Here is a 14,983-nt window from a genome sequence, read left to right as displayed (position 1 = left end):
CACACCCACACCATGACTTGAGAACTCTTGTGAGGCAGTAATCTGGGACAGTCTTAGAACTCACCTCATTTGTTTCCCGTCTCTCAGAGATCACCGCCCTTCATTTCCTTATGTCCATGTCTTAAAACTGTTGTTTTGTATATTTGTCCTATTTCGTTTTGTTTTTCCAGTTGTTTCAGGCCAGAAGGGAGTCTGGCGCCTGTCAGTCCCTCTTGGGCAGACGCAGAAATCTAATTCTATTTTGAGTTCCTTTCTCACAGTGAAATTATCCAGTCGGTGAAACACTGTGAGTCTCTTAAATCTTCCGTTATACATACTTCACCCATTACCATATCTGAAGGAAAGTGAAAAAGTGAAAAGCAACCAGCTTTACATGCAGCACAACCATTCACTCTTCAGGATTCACAGTTCCTGAATGGAGCATTTTCTGGCATTGTTGCATTTTGACAAGAAAAGCTGTTTTCAGTCGGGAAGAGGATGCTTGTCCCGGAGAAGGTGCTACTTTCAGGGGTTGCTTTAGGTCGGTGTGAGAGGATGCCCCTCAAAGTGTTGGTCACAGTCTCCAGAACAGAGCTTCCTTATGAAGATGCTCACCCTTGGGAAGCCTGCTGGCTGGTGGGGTGTGGGTGGAGTTTAGGCGGAGTGGCAATGCACATTGCAGGTCAGTTTCTCTCCACTGATCTTACCTTTGTGTTTTGAAATGCTATATTCCGGCTGGGCGTGGTGGCTCACACCAGCACTTGGGGAGGCCGAGGCAAGCGGATCACAAGGTCAAGAGATTGAGACCATCTTGGCCAACGTGGTGAAACCCCATGTCTATTAAAAATATAAAAATTAGCTGGACGTGGTGGCGGGCACCTGTAGTCCCAGCTACTCGGGAGGCTGAGGCAGGAGAATGGCTTGAACTTGGGAGGCGGAGCTTGCAGTGAGCTGAGATCACGCCACTGCACACCAGCCTGGTGACAGGGCAAGACTCTGTTTTGAGAAAAAAAAAAAAAAGAAAGAAAAAAAAGAAATGCCATATTCCTCTTTGCTAGCGAGCTTTCAAGGACAAATACAGAAACAGAAGTAATCTTCACATAGAACCCTTATTAGCCTTTTCTCTGCCTCAAGAATCTTGATGATGTGCTGAGGTTGCTAGGGCTTTGTTTGCGTCATTGCCCGGTCCTGCATTAAATGAAAATAAAGAGCCATAAAAGGTCATTTCTAACTTCCTTTAGCCTGTGGAATCCCTTAGCCATTCTGCACTCTAGCTGACCCTTAGAAACTTTGAAAATCATCCCAAAATAATAGTTTACTGGTAGAACATAGTCCAAAGGGCAGGGAATGTCTTCCTTGCCTAACCTAGAAGTGAGGACTCATCATAACAAATTAGCCAGTTTGGCTTCTGTGCCCCTTAAGCTGTAATTTGAAGCGTGAAATGGGCATTAGGCAGAAGATGGGTGGGTGATGACAATCACTTAATTGCCTGAAAGATCCCTGAGATAGAAGAAACAAAGGTACTGGTTTCTCGTTTCAAAACGTTTTGGTTATTGTAGACCCTTGTCCCTGAGTCGGATGGATCGCGGACCTTGGGGAAGTATGAAGTGTTATTCCGCCTTTACCCAGGAGGTCTCTGTTGATGGGGTTTCTTCATCAGCTCCATCTAGTCCTATGGTTTTTCTATAGATGTTCTTTCCAGACTCTAGCAGGAAATTGTACAATCGTTCTAGATGTCTGCGTTCTTAGGTCTGTCGGTGTTCGCATATGAAATAGGGCTGTGGAAGGTGGCTAGTCAGACTCCATTTCACAACAGGGAATCTTAGTAGCTAACCTTTGAACCCTTGCAGTCACAGCTTCACGGACAACTCTCTTTGAAGATACCCTTTCTTGTAGCTGTCACCGAGACGAGCAGGATTCCTTTCCTAAAATCTTAAAACAAAAATAAAAACATCTGTTCTTAAACTTGCTCTGAGTCTTCTAACATAGTGATTAACTTTTTTTTTTTTTTTTTGAGATGGAGTCTCGCTGTGTCGCCCAGGCTGGAGTGCAGTGGCACGAGCTCCACTCACTGCAAGCTCCGCCTCCTGGGTTCTCGCCATTCTCCTGCCTCAGCCTCCCGTGTAGCTGGGACTACAGGCACCCGCCACCTCACCCGGCTAATTTTTGTATTTTTAGTAGAGATAGGGTTTCACCGTGTTAGCCAGGATGGTCTCGATCTCCTGACCTCGTGATCTGTCTGTCTCGGCCTCCCAAGTGATTAACTTTTTATCTAGCTTGACCTAATTTTTTTTTTTTCCTTTTTTTTTTTTTTTTTTGAGATGGAGTCCCAGGCTAGAGTGCGGTGGTGCAGTCTCAACTCACTACAACCTCTGCCTCCTGGGTTCAAGTGATTCACCAACCTCAGCCTCCCAAGTTGCTGGGACTACAGGCGCATGCCAACGCATCTGGCTCATATTCGTATTTTTAGTAGAGACGGGATTTGGCCATGTTGGCCAGGCTGGTCTCGAACTCCTAACCTCAGATGATCCACCTGCCTCAGCCTCCCAAAGTGTTAGGATTACAGGCGTGAGCCACCGCACCCGGGCGACCTAATTTTCTTCTCTTTCATTCATGTATATGTTAAACGTGAAAGGTTCATTGCTTCTCTGTGGGCATTGGGCAACACGACATCAACTACGTTTTTGACTGTGTAAACTCAGAGGGCTCTCTAGTATTGGCCAGGAGGCTTTCTGTCTAGCAGAGACTGTATTCCTTTCTTTTGTAAACCTAGAGGGCCCTCTGTGGTCATTCATTGATTTAAACAAGTGGTGTACATTTCAGTCCTTGATTTAAATATTGGTGCTCCGTGCCACTAGCTGGGCTCAGATCTGGGGCAAACAAATAGGAAAAGAAGAAGGCTCATGTATGTCAAAGACATAGGAGAAGACAGCCGTTGGGGTCTGGATCTTGTACTCAATCCAGGAACTTTGGTTGCAGCTCTTAGGGTTGTCCCCCTTTTTTTTTTTTAAATTTTTAAGACAGAGTCTTGCTCTGTCACCCAGACTGGAGTGCAATGGCACGATCTTGGCTCCCTGCAACCTCCACCTCCCGAGTTCAAGCTATTCTTCTGCCTCAGCCTCCTGAGTAGCTGAGATTACAGGCACCCGCCACCAGGCCTGGCTAATTTTTTTGTATTCTTAGTAGAGATGAGGTTTCACCATGTTGACCAGGCTGGTCTCGAACTCCTGACCTCAGATGATCCACCCGCCTTGGCCTCCCAAAGTGCTGGGATCATAGGCATGAGCCACCGTGCCTGGCCTGATAACTTTTTACTATGGAAAATTTCAAACACGTAAAAGTAGTAGAGAGTGTCAGATAATGACTTTGTCCTACTCATCCTCCAGCCTCAGTGATTTTCAACTTATAGCCCATCTGTTCACATGTATATACCATCGAGTAACCTACCCATCCTACCCGGCCTCTAGGTTATTTTGGAAGCAAATCCCAGACATCATATCATTTCATCAGTGGATATTTGAGAATATATGTCTAAAATATGTTTTTAGACATACCGTTATCACATGCCATTATCACCCTTAAGAAGTTAACAGTATTTCCTGAATCTAATCCAACACTCAGCGTTCAGGTTTCCCTGATCGTGCTGTGATGTTTTCTTTTCGATAGTTCAATTCAGGATCTAAATATGGCCCATACATTGCAACTAGCTTCTTTAATACACAGGTTTTTTAATATAATATACAGGTTTATATATATATATTAATATACAGGTTTCTTAAGTTTCTTTAATATACAGGTTCTTTTTCCAACTCTTCTTTTTTCTTCTGTGCAGTTTCTTCTTTGAAGCTGCCTTTGCCGTTAGTTTCCCACAGTCCACATCTTGCATTTCTGAACGTCTACAGATGGGAAGTATCCAAACACCTAATAATTTCAGAGATTTTTTTAAAAAAGATTGTATTCGTTTTCTGTTGCTGCTTTAATAAATTAGCACAAACTCAGTGACTTAGAACCCATTTATGATCTTACAGTTCTGTAGGTGAGAAGTCCAATGCAGGTCCCACAGGGCTCAGATCAAGCTGTTAGCTTGATTCCTTTCTGGAGGCTCGTTCTGGAGAATTCATTCCCTTTGTCTAGCTTCTAGAGGCCTCCCACATCCCTTCTTCCATCTTCAAAGCCAGCAAGTTCTGTCTCTCTGACCCTTCTTCATACTCCCTCTGACAGCAGCCGGGAAAGGTTCTCTGCTTTCCAGGACTCATGTGATTATACTGGGTCCACCTGGATGATGCCGGCTACTCCCCCATCTCAGATTCTTTAACCTTAATTACATCTGCAAAGTCCCTTTTGCCATGTGAGGGGATATATTCGTAGGATCCAGGGATTAGGACGTGGACATCTTAGACATGGGGGATATTATTCTATCTGTAACAATGATCCATCATTTTTAAACATTCAAATCATTGTAAAATAGAATAATGACTAATAGAGTATCCTCTTGTGATATCATAGTGACTTGGATTATGTGAAAGAGCAGGGCAGATTTTAGCAGTTATGACATGATGGTAGTTTTGTTGGTAAGAAACTACATGGTGGCCGGGCGTGGTGGCTCACACCTGTAATCCCAGCACTTTGGGAGGCCGAGGCGGGTGGATCACCTGAGGTCAGGAGTTCGAGACCAGCCTGGCCAACATGACAAAACCTCGTCTCTACTAAAAATACGAAAATTTGCTAGGCGTGGTGGCGGACGCCTGTAATCCCAGTCACCAGGGAGACTGAGACAGGAGAATTGCTTGAACCTGGAAGGTGGAGCTTACAGTGAGCCGAGATCATGCTATTATACTCCAGCCTGGGCAACAGGAGCGAAACTCTGTCTCAAAAAAAAAGAAAAAAAGAAACTACGTGGTATGGTTTCTTCTTCTTTTCTTCTTTTTGAAACAGGCATCTTGCTGTATTGCCCAGGCTGGACTTGAACTTCTGGGCTCAAGCAGTCCTCCTGTCTTAGCTTCCCGAATAGCTGAGACTACAGGCGCACACCACCATGCCCATGCATGATTCTTGATTATTTATATTTTTACAGTCAGCTGCATTGTGTTTTGATCCTTGTCTCCAAGATTGCCATACCACCTCCCGTTAGAAATGCCTCTTCCGGACTTGGGGAAGCCCAGGTTGTGAAAGTGATTATTATTACCTCTGCAGCATCTTGATGATCTGAATCTTCTGTGTCTTTGGATTGTGAAATGAAAATTTATTGCAGCACTTAAAGATGTGGAGAGAATTGCTAAGCTTATAAAAATTATTAGAGTGGAACCGAACTTTCAGCTCTCTTTCTCCTGTGTAGCAGATGATCATCAGGTTGCTAAGTCAGATAATGAGTCCAGTTTGAGATTAAAGAGTGCAATTAGTGTATTTTTCATTCATAATCTATGTCTCTACTAAATAAAGCAATTTTAGGAGTTTAATGACTCATTTCCTAATGGAAACTGGAGGAATCTCCTTTCCTCTTTTTAAATGGTTTTATCTTTTAATCCACATTGACACTTGACTCTCAGTCCTATATATATAGATTATTCATCAGATGCATTTAGAATTTTATTATAACATCAGTCATCCTATAGGAGCACTTGGTTGAGGATGGATTTATCTTGGAGGCCATCCAAGAGGTTGTTATTAAAGACCAAGAGGACCTCATTATAAAGTGATTTTACTATAAAATGGTCCTTTTGAATGATCCCTAAAGACGGCAGGTTATTTGTATAGTTAAAAAAAGTTCAGAGTGTCAAACAATGTCACGAAGGGGTTCTTACCTCACACCGTTAGTTTAAATAAATTCCAGATGAATTAAAGAGCTAAGTTTAATGGTTTAATTCCATAAAAAGACTTGGAAAAAAATATAAGTAAATGTTAATGCGACCTTGAGTAAGACCTTTGTGATTTCTGCTTTTGTGGATATGCCTTTATGTGAAACAGTCATTTCAAAAACCCTGTAGACAAATGAAGCTGCGAGGGGTATAATGTTACCTTCATGTGGCGTGTTGTGTGGTGAACAAGAGTCATTACACTGAGCTTCACAGTGTTCTCAAAGCACCTGAAATAAGAAGAAGAAAATTTTTACAAAGAGATGACCGAGACCCTCAGTTAAAAAAATATATAGTAAATTATAAAGAAAAGATCTTGAATGACTTGAGTTAAACTCACCTTTTTCTTTAAATTTCCAAAAACTCACTTTGCTCTTTAAATTTGCAAAAAGTTTCAGAGTAATACATTTTCATTTTTAAAACAAAAGCTGTTTTACTATACTTTGTTTTGTATCTTTTTTTTCTTTTTTTTGAGACAGGTTCTCACTCTGTTACCCAGGCTGGAGTGCAGTGGCGCGATCTCGGCTCACTGTGACCTCTACCTCCCACGCTCAAGTGATTCATCCGTCTCTGAGTAGCGGGGACTATAGGCACGCGTCACCACACCCAGATAATTTTTGTATTTTCAGTAGAGATGGACATTGTTGCCCAGTCTGGTCTCAAACTCCTGGGCTCAAGTGATCTGCCCGCTTCAGCCCCCTAAAGTGCTGGGATTGCAGGCATGAGCCATTGTGCCCAGCTTCCTGCTTTTCTACTTAAGAACATATGAACTTCTTTCAACATCAAAATATATATAAACGATGTGATTTTCAATGGCTGTATAGTGTTTTACTATATGGATATACTATAAATTTTTAAACAAATCTCTGTTGGGCATTTAGGTACTTTCTAATTTTTCACTGTTATAAATATATCACTCTGGGTCTGATCGGGAGAGAGAAACTTGACAGGGAAAGTTGAATGTAAATTGTTAACTGTAACAGAGATTAGAGTAATGAGGTATTAGCTAACAAGAGGTCAGAATAACTCTGAAGAATACAGAACTAGCAGGGATAAGGTGTAGTCACCAAGTCTCAGGCTGAGACAGAGTGTCCAGGGAGGAGCCCCAGGCCCCCAGGGCTGAGAGAGGGCTCAGCTGAGGGTCCCTGAATTTCACAGAAGCCCCTGTGGTGTCCTGCTATCAGAACCTCCTGGAGATCTGCCCTCTGGGATGCTGGGGGCAACTCTTCATGGGGAAGAACCTCCATGGAGGCGCTCCTGTTATAAACCTGCCCCAGGAGGGTGTGTGCTGGGAGAAGTTGCTGGTTCTGGGTGTTGCTGGCCAGGCGCTGAAGGAGCTGTAGTTGCTAAAGGAGCCTACCAAGAGAGCGGGCTGGAGCCAGAAAGCAAAAACTCTGACAAAGGAAAAAATCTTCAAAGGGCCTTCGTTCATTTTCTTTTTAAAAAATTTTTTAAATTATTTTTATTTTTTATGTAGAGACAGAGCCTCCCTCTATCACCCAGGCTGGGGTGCAGTGGCGTGATCATGGCTCACTACAGCCTCGAACTCCTGGATGATCAACCAGTCCTCTCACCTCAGCCTCCCAAGTAGCTGACACTACAAGTACATGCCGTCGTACCTGTCTAATTAATTAATTAATTTATTTATTTATTTATTTTTGAGATGGAGTCTCACTCTCTCACCCAGGCTGGAGTGCAGTGGTGCAATCTCAGCTCACCGCAAGCTCCGCCTCCTGGGTTCACGCCATTCTCCTGCCTCAGCCTCCCCAGTATCTGGGACTACAGGCGCCTGCCACCAGGCCCGGCTAATTTTTTTTGTATTTTTAGTAGAGACGGGGTTTCACTGTGTTAGCCAGGTTGGTCTCGATCTCCTGAGCTCGTGATCTGCCCACCTCGGCCTCCCAAAGTGCTGGGATTACAGGCATGAGCCACCACGCCCAGCTGCCTGGCTAATTATTTTAAGAAAATTTTATAGAGGTGAGGTCTTACTTTTGACCCAGGATGGTTTTGAACTCCTGGTTTCAAGTGAACCTCCTGCCTTGGCTTCCCAAAGTGTCTGGGATTACATGAGCCACTGTGCCCAGCTTGTTCCTTTTCATAGAACAGCCAAAAAGAGTGAATTTGGAGCTGAGAGGCACTAAGTTGATACCTGGCACAGGAAACAAATGTTTCAGGGAATATCCTTGTATATCTATCATTGCATGCTACCTGAATGTTTTCTTACATACATTCCTAGACTTAGAATTGGCAGGTAAAAAGGTGGTCACAGTCTACACTTGAGAAATACGGCCATCAGTAAAACTTATTCACCTATTATGTAGTACTTGGGAGCTTCTAGATAGTCACAATTTAATTAAGCTTAGGTATTGTCATTCTTTCTAATCCTTATAAATCTGATAAGCCAAAGGAAGTTGTTTTTTATTTGTTTTTTTAAAAAATTAGTAACAATTTCGGCCGGGCGCGGTGGCTCAAGCCTGTAATCCCAGCACTTTGGGAGGCCGAGACGGGCGGATCACGAAGTCAGGAGATCGAGACCATCCTGGCTAACCCGGTGAAACCCCGTCTCTACTAAAAAATACAAAAATCTAGCCAGGCGAGGTGGTGGGCGCCTGTAGTCCCAGCTACTCGAGAGGCTGAGGCAGGAGAATGCTGTAAACCCGGGAGGCGGAGCTTGCAGTGAGCTGAGATCCGGCCACTGCACTCCAGCCTGGGCGACAGAGCGAGACTCCGTCTCAAAAAAAAAAAAAAAAAAAAAATTAGTAACAATTTCAAAACTTTTATTTATTCATTTTCTTTTTTATTATGAAGTTCTTGCCTGTATCCTCTGCTGATTAAAAAAATTGGGATATGCTGGGCGCTGTGGCTCACGCCTGTAATCCCAGCACTTTGGGAGGCCGAGGCAGGTGGATCATGAGGTCAGGAGATTGAGACCACGGTGAAACCCCGTCTCTACTAAAAATACAAAAAATTAGCCGGGCGCGGTGGCGGGTGCCTATAGTCCCAGCTACTTGGGGAGCTGAGGCAGGAGAATGGTGTGAACCCGGGAGGCGGAGCTTGCAGTGAGCCAAGATCACGCCACTGCACTCCAGCCTGGGCGACAGAGAGAGACTCCGTCTCAAAAAATAATAATAATAATAAATAAAAATTGGGATATTTAGTCTTTTTCTTATTGATTTGTACATGCTCTTTATATATTAAGTGTCAGAAAGTTTAAATGTTCATGTTTCCAAATCTTTGTTTTTCATATTTAAAACCTTAATTCTTTTGGAAAGCAGTTTAAGGTGTCAGGTAGGTGTTTAATTTTTAAATTTTGTTCAAATAATGTTAACTCTTTTATCTCTTTTTTCCTGACTGATTTATATATTAAGTTGTGTTACATGCCTGGGTACACTTATGGATTTTAAGTTGTTTTCTTCTAGTTTCTAGTTAGTTGTTTTTCTTTTTTCTTTCAGAACAGGATGCAGGCCTTGATGCCCTTTCTTCCATCATAAGTCGCCAAAAACAAATGGGGCAGGAAATTGGGAATGAATTGGATGAACAAAATGGTAAGAATAAGTCTGAGATTGACCCGATTTTCCGTTGACATAGATGCTAAAGGCTTGAGCATTCGTTGAATGAGTTTAATATTATACTCATTCATGTACATATTATACTCACATGTATAATATGTGCGCACATATTATACTCACATGTAAAGTGGTTTAATGTCAATGATTGTTACAGTTTAATGCATTGGAGTGGGGGTTGTGGCAGATTTAGATTATAGTTGTTAAATACTATGCAAAGAAATTTGGTTAAAAAGTTTTCTGTTCTCAGTAGCCACTTTTAACAATACTGTGTTTTGTGATCCACTCATCCCAAGAGCTTTTCTTTTATGTGGCAGTGATACGAAATTGCTCAGCACTTTGTACACTGAGGCCGTGTGGGCCTCATGTCATCCCCACACCCGGTGGGGTTTGCTCTTCTTCGATCTTGTGTACCAGGCTTCAGGGCAGAAAAGGGTTTGAATATCTTTGTTCCGTGTTTGATGTGACAAGTCTGGTTGGAAAAAATCTGAATTTGCAAACTGCAAGCAGGATGGATTGGAGAGAGTTTAAGATGTGGAGGCATCTGCAAGGCTCTTGTGCTTGAGGAGGGCCTGGATAGGTTGTAGGAGTGGGAATGGGGAAGAAATATGGGTGCACGGGATTGCCAGTGATTTTACTGTTAGGGACGAAGTCAGGGAACTTGAGAGGAAACACTGGTTTGGGGGTGAGATGGTAAATCCGATTTGCATGTGTCTGATTAGAGATGCCGGCGAGAGATCCGAGTGGAGGTGTCCGGTTGGCAGTGGGAGACGTACCAGAGCTCAGGGGGAGGGCGGAGCCAAAGAGAAGAGATGGGAGCAGCTGCAGGGTAGAGGTGACGTGTGACAGCGTGGAGTCGTTGAGTGGCAGTGAAGCTGGCATTTATGGAAAGCCTCCACTATGTGCCAAGCCCTTTCATCTATGTCATTTCATTTAATCTCCACACAACATCACGAAGGCGGCACCCTCCTCACGTGTGAGAGGCAAAACTCAGAGTGGCTGTGGGGCCCCCTGAGGCCACATCATTTGTGAGTGACAGCGCTAAACTCCAGCTCACGTCTTCTGATTCTAACGTGACTGCTTTTGCTGCTAAACCAGCTTCCTCTCTAAAGAAGACAAAGTAGGAAGAGAAAAAGAAAAGGTAAAAGATTCCATGTCTTGTTTTAGCTTTTAGTAATACTACCATGATGGAATGGCTTTCAAGAAAGGTTATCAGGTGGGCGCAGTGGCTCATGCCTGTAATTCCAACACTTTGGGAGACCAAGGCAGGTGGATCACAAGATCAGGAGTTCGAGACCAGCCTGGCCAACACGGTGAAACTCCATCTCTATTAAAAATACGAAAAATTAGCCGGGTGTGGTGGTGGGCGCCTGTAATCCCAGCTACTCGGGAGGCTGAGGCAGGAGAATTGCTAGAACCCAGGACGTGGAGGTTGTGATGAGCCGAGATTGCACCATTGCACTCCAGCCTGGGTGACAGAGCAAGACTCCATCTCAAAAAGAAAGAGAAGTTATCATCATGCATGAGCAAGCATCGAAGCCCTGGGGATAGATGAACACCCGCTCTGAGGAGAGGGCTGCACTTCTCAGAATCCTACAGCAGGCACTTCTGTTCTCCATCCTTGGGAAGAATAAGTTAATTTATTCCCACAGTGCTGTTCCATTTATCTGTCATAAATTAATTCCATCTGTTTATCATGTCATAAATAAATAGGTTACTAAACCCAATGGAGAAGCCTTTTCGCTTTACAATTCTAATAGTTTTAGCACAGAGAGGACAACTTAGTTCTTGTCCTGATGGTACCAACATGAACAGGCTAATTTATGTATTTGCATATAATTCAGTTATTGGTCAGTTCCTTAAGTGATAGTATTGATAAGAAAGTAAGCTTTATAGGCCGGGCGCGGTGTCTCATTCCTGTAATCTCAGCACTTTGGGAGGCCGAGGCGGGTGGATCACGAGGTCAGGAGTTCGAGGGCAGCCTGGCCAACATGGTGAAACCCCGTCTCTCCTAAAAATACCAAAAAACTAGCTGGGCATGGTGGTGTGTGCTTGTAATCCCCGTTACTCGGGAGGCTGAGGCAGGACAATTGCTTGAACCCGAAAGGCACAGGTTGCAGTGAGCCAAGATCGTGCTACTGCGCTCCAGCCTGGGCAAAAGAGTGAGACTCCATTTCAAAAAAAAAAAAGGAAAGTAAGCTTTATAGAAAATCTGCCTATCTGGTATGCAATTGTTCCTCATCCCAAGGAAATTTAGCCTATTCAGTGGGTGAGACTAGAAAGGGCTCTGGCCACCAAACTGATGATCATGTATTGTGATATACGTGCAGGTAAGCTGCAGTGCCTGTGGGTGGATGGCTAACAAGTGATGGTGCGTAATTTGGTGGGATGATTTACTAAGTTCCCAGATGAAAGCACTGTTTCTTTGTCCAGCACAAGGCAATCACGCCACATATCTTTATCTTGTCTTTCCTCTGGTTTAGTCATTATCATTCTTTGCTGCATGTTAGAATCATCTGGGGTGCTTTTAAAACTCTGAGAGACCAGGCCATACCTGTGTTAGTTTTTTGTTGTTGTTGTTGTTTTCATTTTTAAAATTTGATTTGTAAAATTAGCTTCCTCAGGTTGAAGTGTGTTAGTTTTCTATTGCTGTTGTAACAAATTACCACCAGTTTCGTGGCTTAAAACAATGCAAGTCTGGGTGCAGTGGCTCGCGCCTGTAATCTCAGCACTTTGGGAGGCTGAGGTGGGTGGATCATTTGAGGTCAGGAGTTTGAGACCCCACCTCTACTAAACATACAAAAATTAGCCGGGTGTGGTGGCGGGTGCCTGTAGTCCCAGCTACTCGGGTGGCTGAGGCAGGAGAATGGCTTGAACCCAGGAGGCAGAGGTTGCAGTGAGCTCACACCACTGCGCTCCACCTTGGGTGACCGAGCGAGACTCTGTCTCACCACACACACACACACACACACACACACACACACACACACTTGCACTCTTAATGTCTTACAGTTCTGTGGGCCAGAAGTTTGATGTGAGTCACACTGGGCTAAAACAAAGGCATGGGCAGGGTGGCTGTTCCTTCTGGACGACGTAGGGGAGAATTCATGTCTTTGATTTTCTATCTTTGAGAGGTCCAGCCACATGCCTTGGCCCATGACCTCTTCCTCCGTCTTCAAAGACAACAGTAGGTTGAGTCCTTCTCATATGGCATCACTTCTACCTCTGACTGCTGCCTCCCTCTTTTACTTTCAAGGACCCATGTGATGGCATTGGGCCCACCCAGATAATCCAGGATCACTTCCCCATTTTGAGGTCAGCTGATGAGCACCCCGTATTCCTTCTACAAGCTTAATGGCTCCTTTGCCATTTAACCTAACATATTCACAGACACCAGGGACTACGATCTGGACATCTTTAGGGAGCCATTGTTCTGTCTACCACAGTAATTTTTTTTTTTTTTTTTTTTTTTTTTTAAGACGGAGTTTCGCCCTTGTTGCCCAGGCTGGAGTGCAGTGGTGTGATCTCAGCTCATTGCAACTTCCACCTCCCGGGTTCAAGCGATTCTCCTGACTCAGCCTCCTAAGTAGCTGGGATTAGAAGCGCCCGCCACCACGCCCGGCTAATTTTGTATTTTTAGTAGTGACGAGGTTTCATCCTGTTGGCCAGGCTGTTTTCAAACTCCTGACCTCAGGTGATCCACCCGCCTCAGCCTCCCAAAATGCTGGGATTACAGGCATGAGCCACTGCGCCCAGCCTACCACAGGATTTTATACCAAGTGAATCACAACCTCCAGGGTGGGGCCCAAGCATCAGTAGTGTTTGAAGCTTCCCAGATGATTTCAAGGTGCTGCCAAATTTGAGAACCAGTGCCCTTGTTGAATATGCGGAGAATGTATTTAGTGCTGTACTTTGAGGTTCTCATACGCTCACATTACAGATCTAAACTCCCCACATGCACAGAAGCACATCCACATGGTGACATGTATATACACAGCATCACAGTCACCGTCAGAGGTCCTTTGACTCACACATTTTGCCCCCATCCCGTTTGCTGCTTCCTCCACGCCTCCCCTATCCTCATCTCCATTTCCTACCCGGATGGCTACATGTGTACATATACACATAGGGGGTATTTTTCCATTCGTTGCCAATGCAAACTTGGTTTCCTCTGTGGTGGCCTCCCGGAGAGAAGGCAGCTATGCTGGTGGTTTGCTAATGTGCACATTCGCTCCTCAAAGATAGGGCAGAGTCAGCCATTTTCTGTCACAGGAACACAGACTCACTGAGGATAAAAAACTATATCCCTGCCAGGACCATCATCAGCTTTTATTCCTTTTGTTAGAGTGAAAAAAAGGCCGTGATAGCTGTAGGTGTTAAGAATGGGGTTGCAGCCCCGTCTGGAGTTTTATGGTGACCTGAGCGATAGGGAGTCGGGGGGCTGGAAAAGGGCAGCACGTTGACTGCAATATCTGCATGTGATTGACCAGTCTGCTGAATTATTCTCTTGGTTTTCATTAAATGAGGAAAACAATAGGCTAGGTCATTTTGGAATCAAGTCTCAAAATCTTACTAACAGAATACGTTGTACTTAGAGCATAGCCACAAAGCTGAAAGGTTGAATTATCTTCAGTTTTGGAATTCAGTTTCTAATCTTCTCATAGAGAATTAAAAAGGGCCTGACCAACCCCAGTAATTACCCTGTCCCTTTGCCAGTGACCAAGCCAAGTGAGGAAACGGATCAGCAGTTAAGTGAAAATCCCAGTGATGACAGACCCCAATGGCCACTGACTAGGGGCGTGGCGAGTGGAACGCTGAGTGGATGACGTCCCCCCTTGCAGCCACAAATTCTAGTGCTCTTCAGTTCCAGGTGGCCTCTATGGATGGAGGGCGCACAGGGCTCATGACTGACCACTCAGCACTGCTCCTGAACCCAGAGGTGTGGTTCTGGTCTCACTCTGTTGCCCAGGCTGGAGTGTAGTGGCACAATCACGGCTCACTGCATCCTCCATCTCCCAGGCTCAAGTGATCCTCTCACCTCAGCCTCCTGAGTATCTAGGACTACAGGCCTGCACCACAGCACCTGGCTAATTTCAACTTATTTTTTATAGAGATGGGGGTCCGGTGCCCCTGTGTTGCCCAGGGTGGTCTTGAATTCCTGAGCTCAAGCAATCCTCCCACCTCAGCCTCCCGCAGTATCGGGACTACAGGCTTGAGCCACCACCCCCAGCAGAGCTTCTTAAAAAGAACACTAAGACAAGAAGATGAACAGAATTGGTGTTCTGAGACCTTTTGGTCTGAGCCACCGCAAAGAATCACACCACAGAGAATCACAGAGGCACGATCTGATGGATGACGTCGCACCGAGAACAAATCTCTGTTGGTGCGCGCAGGTCTCCGCCATCCTTTTGATGCCCAAATATCCCAAATTGGCCAATCCTTTTGGATGTTTCCCTGACAATCTATGAGCAATTCCTTGCTTTCTGGAAGCATAAAATGTCCCAAGCTCTCCTTTTTTCTCTGTCCTATCCCTGGAATCTGCTGTTCCTTCAAGGATCCCTGGTTCCTTTTATTGGGAAATGCTAT

General features: G+C 44.6%; 1 protein-coding gene across 1 annotated transcript in view; it reads left to right on the top strand.

Annotated features, from left to right (window-relative positions):
• Positions 1-14,983, top strand: part of STX8 (syntaxin 8) — a 331,533-nt gene that overhangs the window by 72,838 nt on the left and 243,712 nt on the right. The window contains exon 6 of the mRNA XM_008010330.3: positions 9,284-9,376. Within this exon, the coding sequence (XP_008008521.1) occupies positions 9,284-9,376 (93 nt within the window). The remainder of the gene's footprint in view (positions 1-9,283; positions 9,377-14,983) is intronic.

Source organism: Chlorocebus sabaeus, chromosome 16, assembly GCF_047675955.1.
Source record: "Chlorocebus sabaeus isolate Y175 chromosome 16, mChlSab1.0.hap1, whole genome shotgun sequence".
Classification (NCBI taxonomy): Eukaryota; Metazoa; Chordata; class Mammalia; order Primates; family Cercopithecidae; genus Chlorocebus; species Chlorocebus sabaeus.
This window is presented reverse-complemented; position numbering and strand designations above follow the sequence as displayed.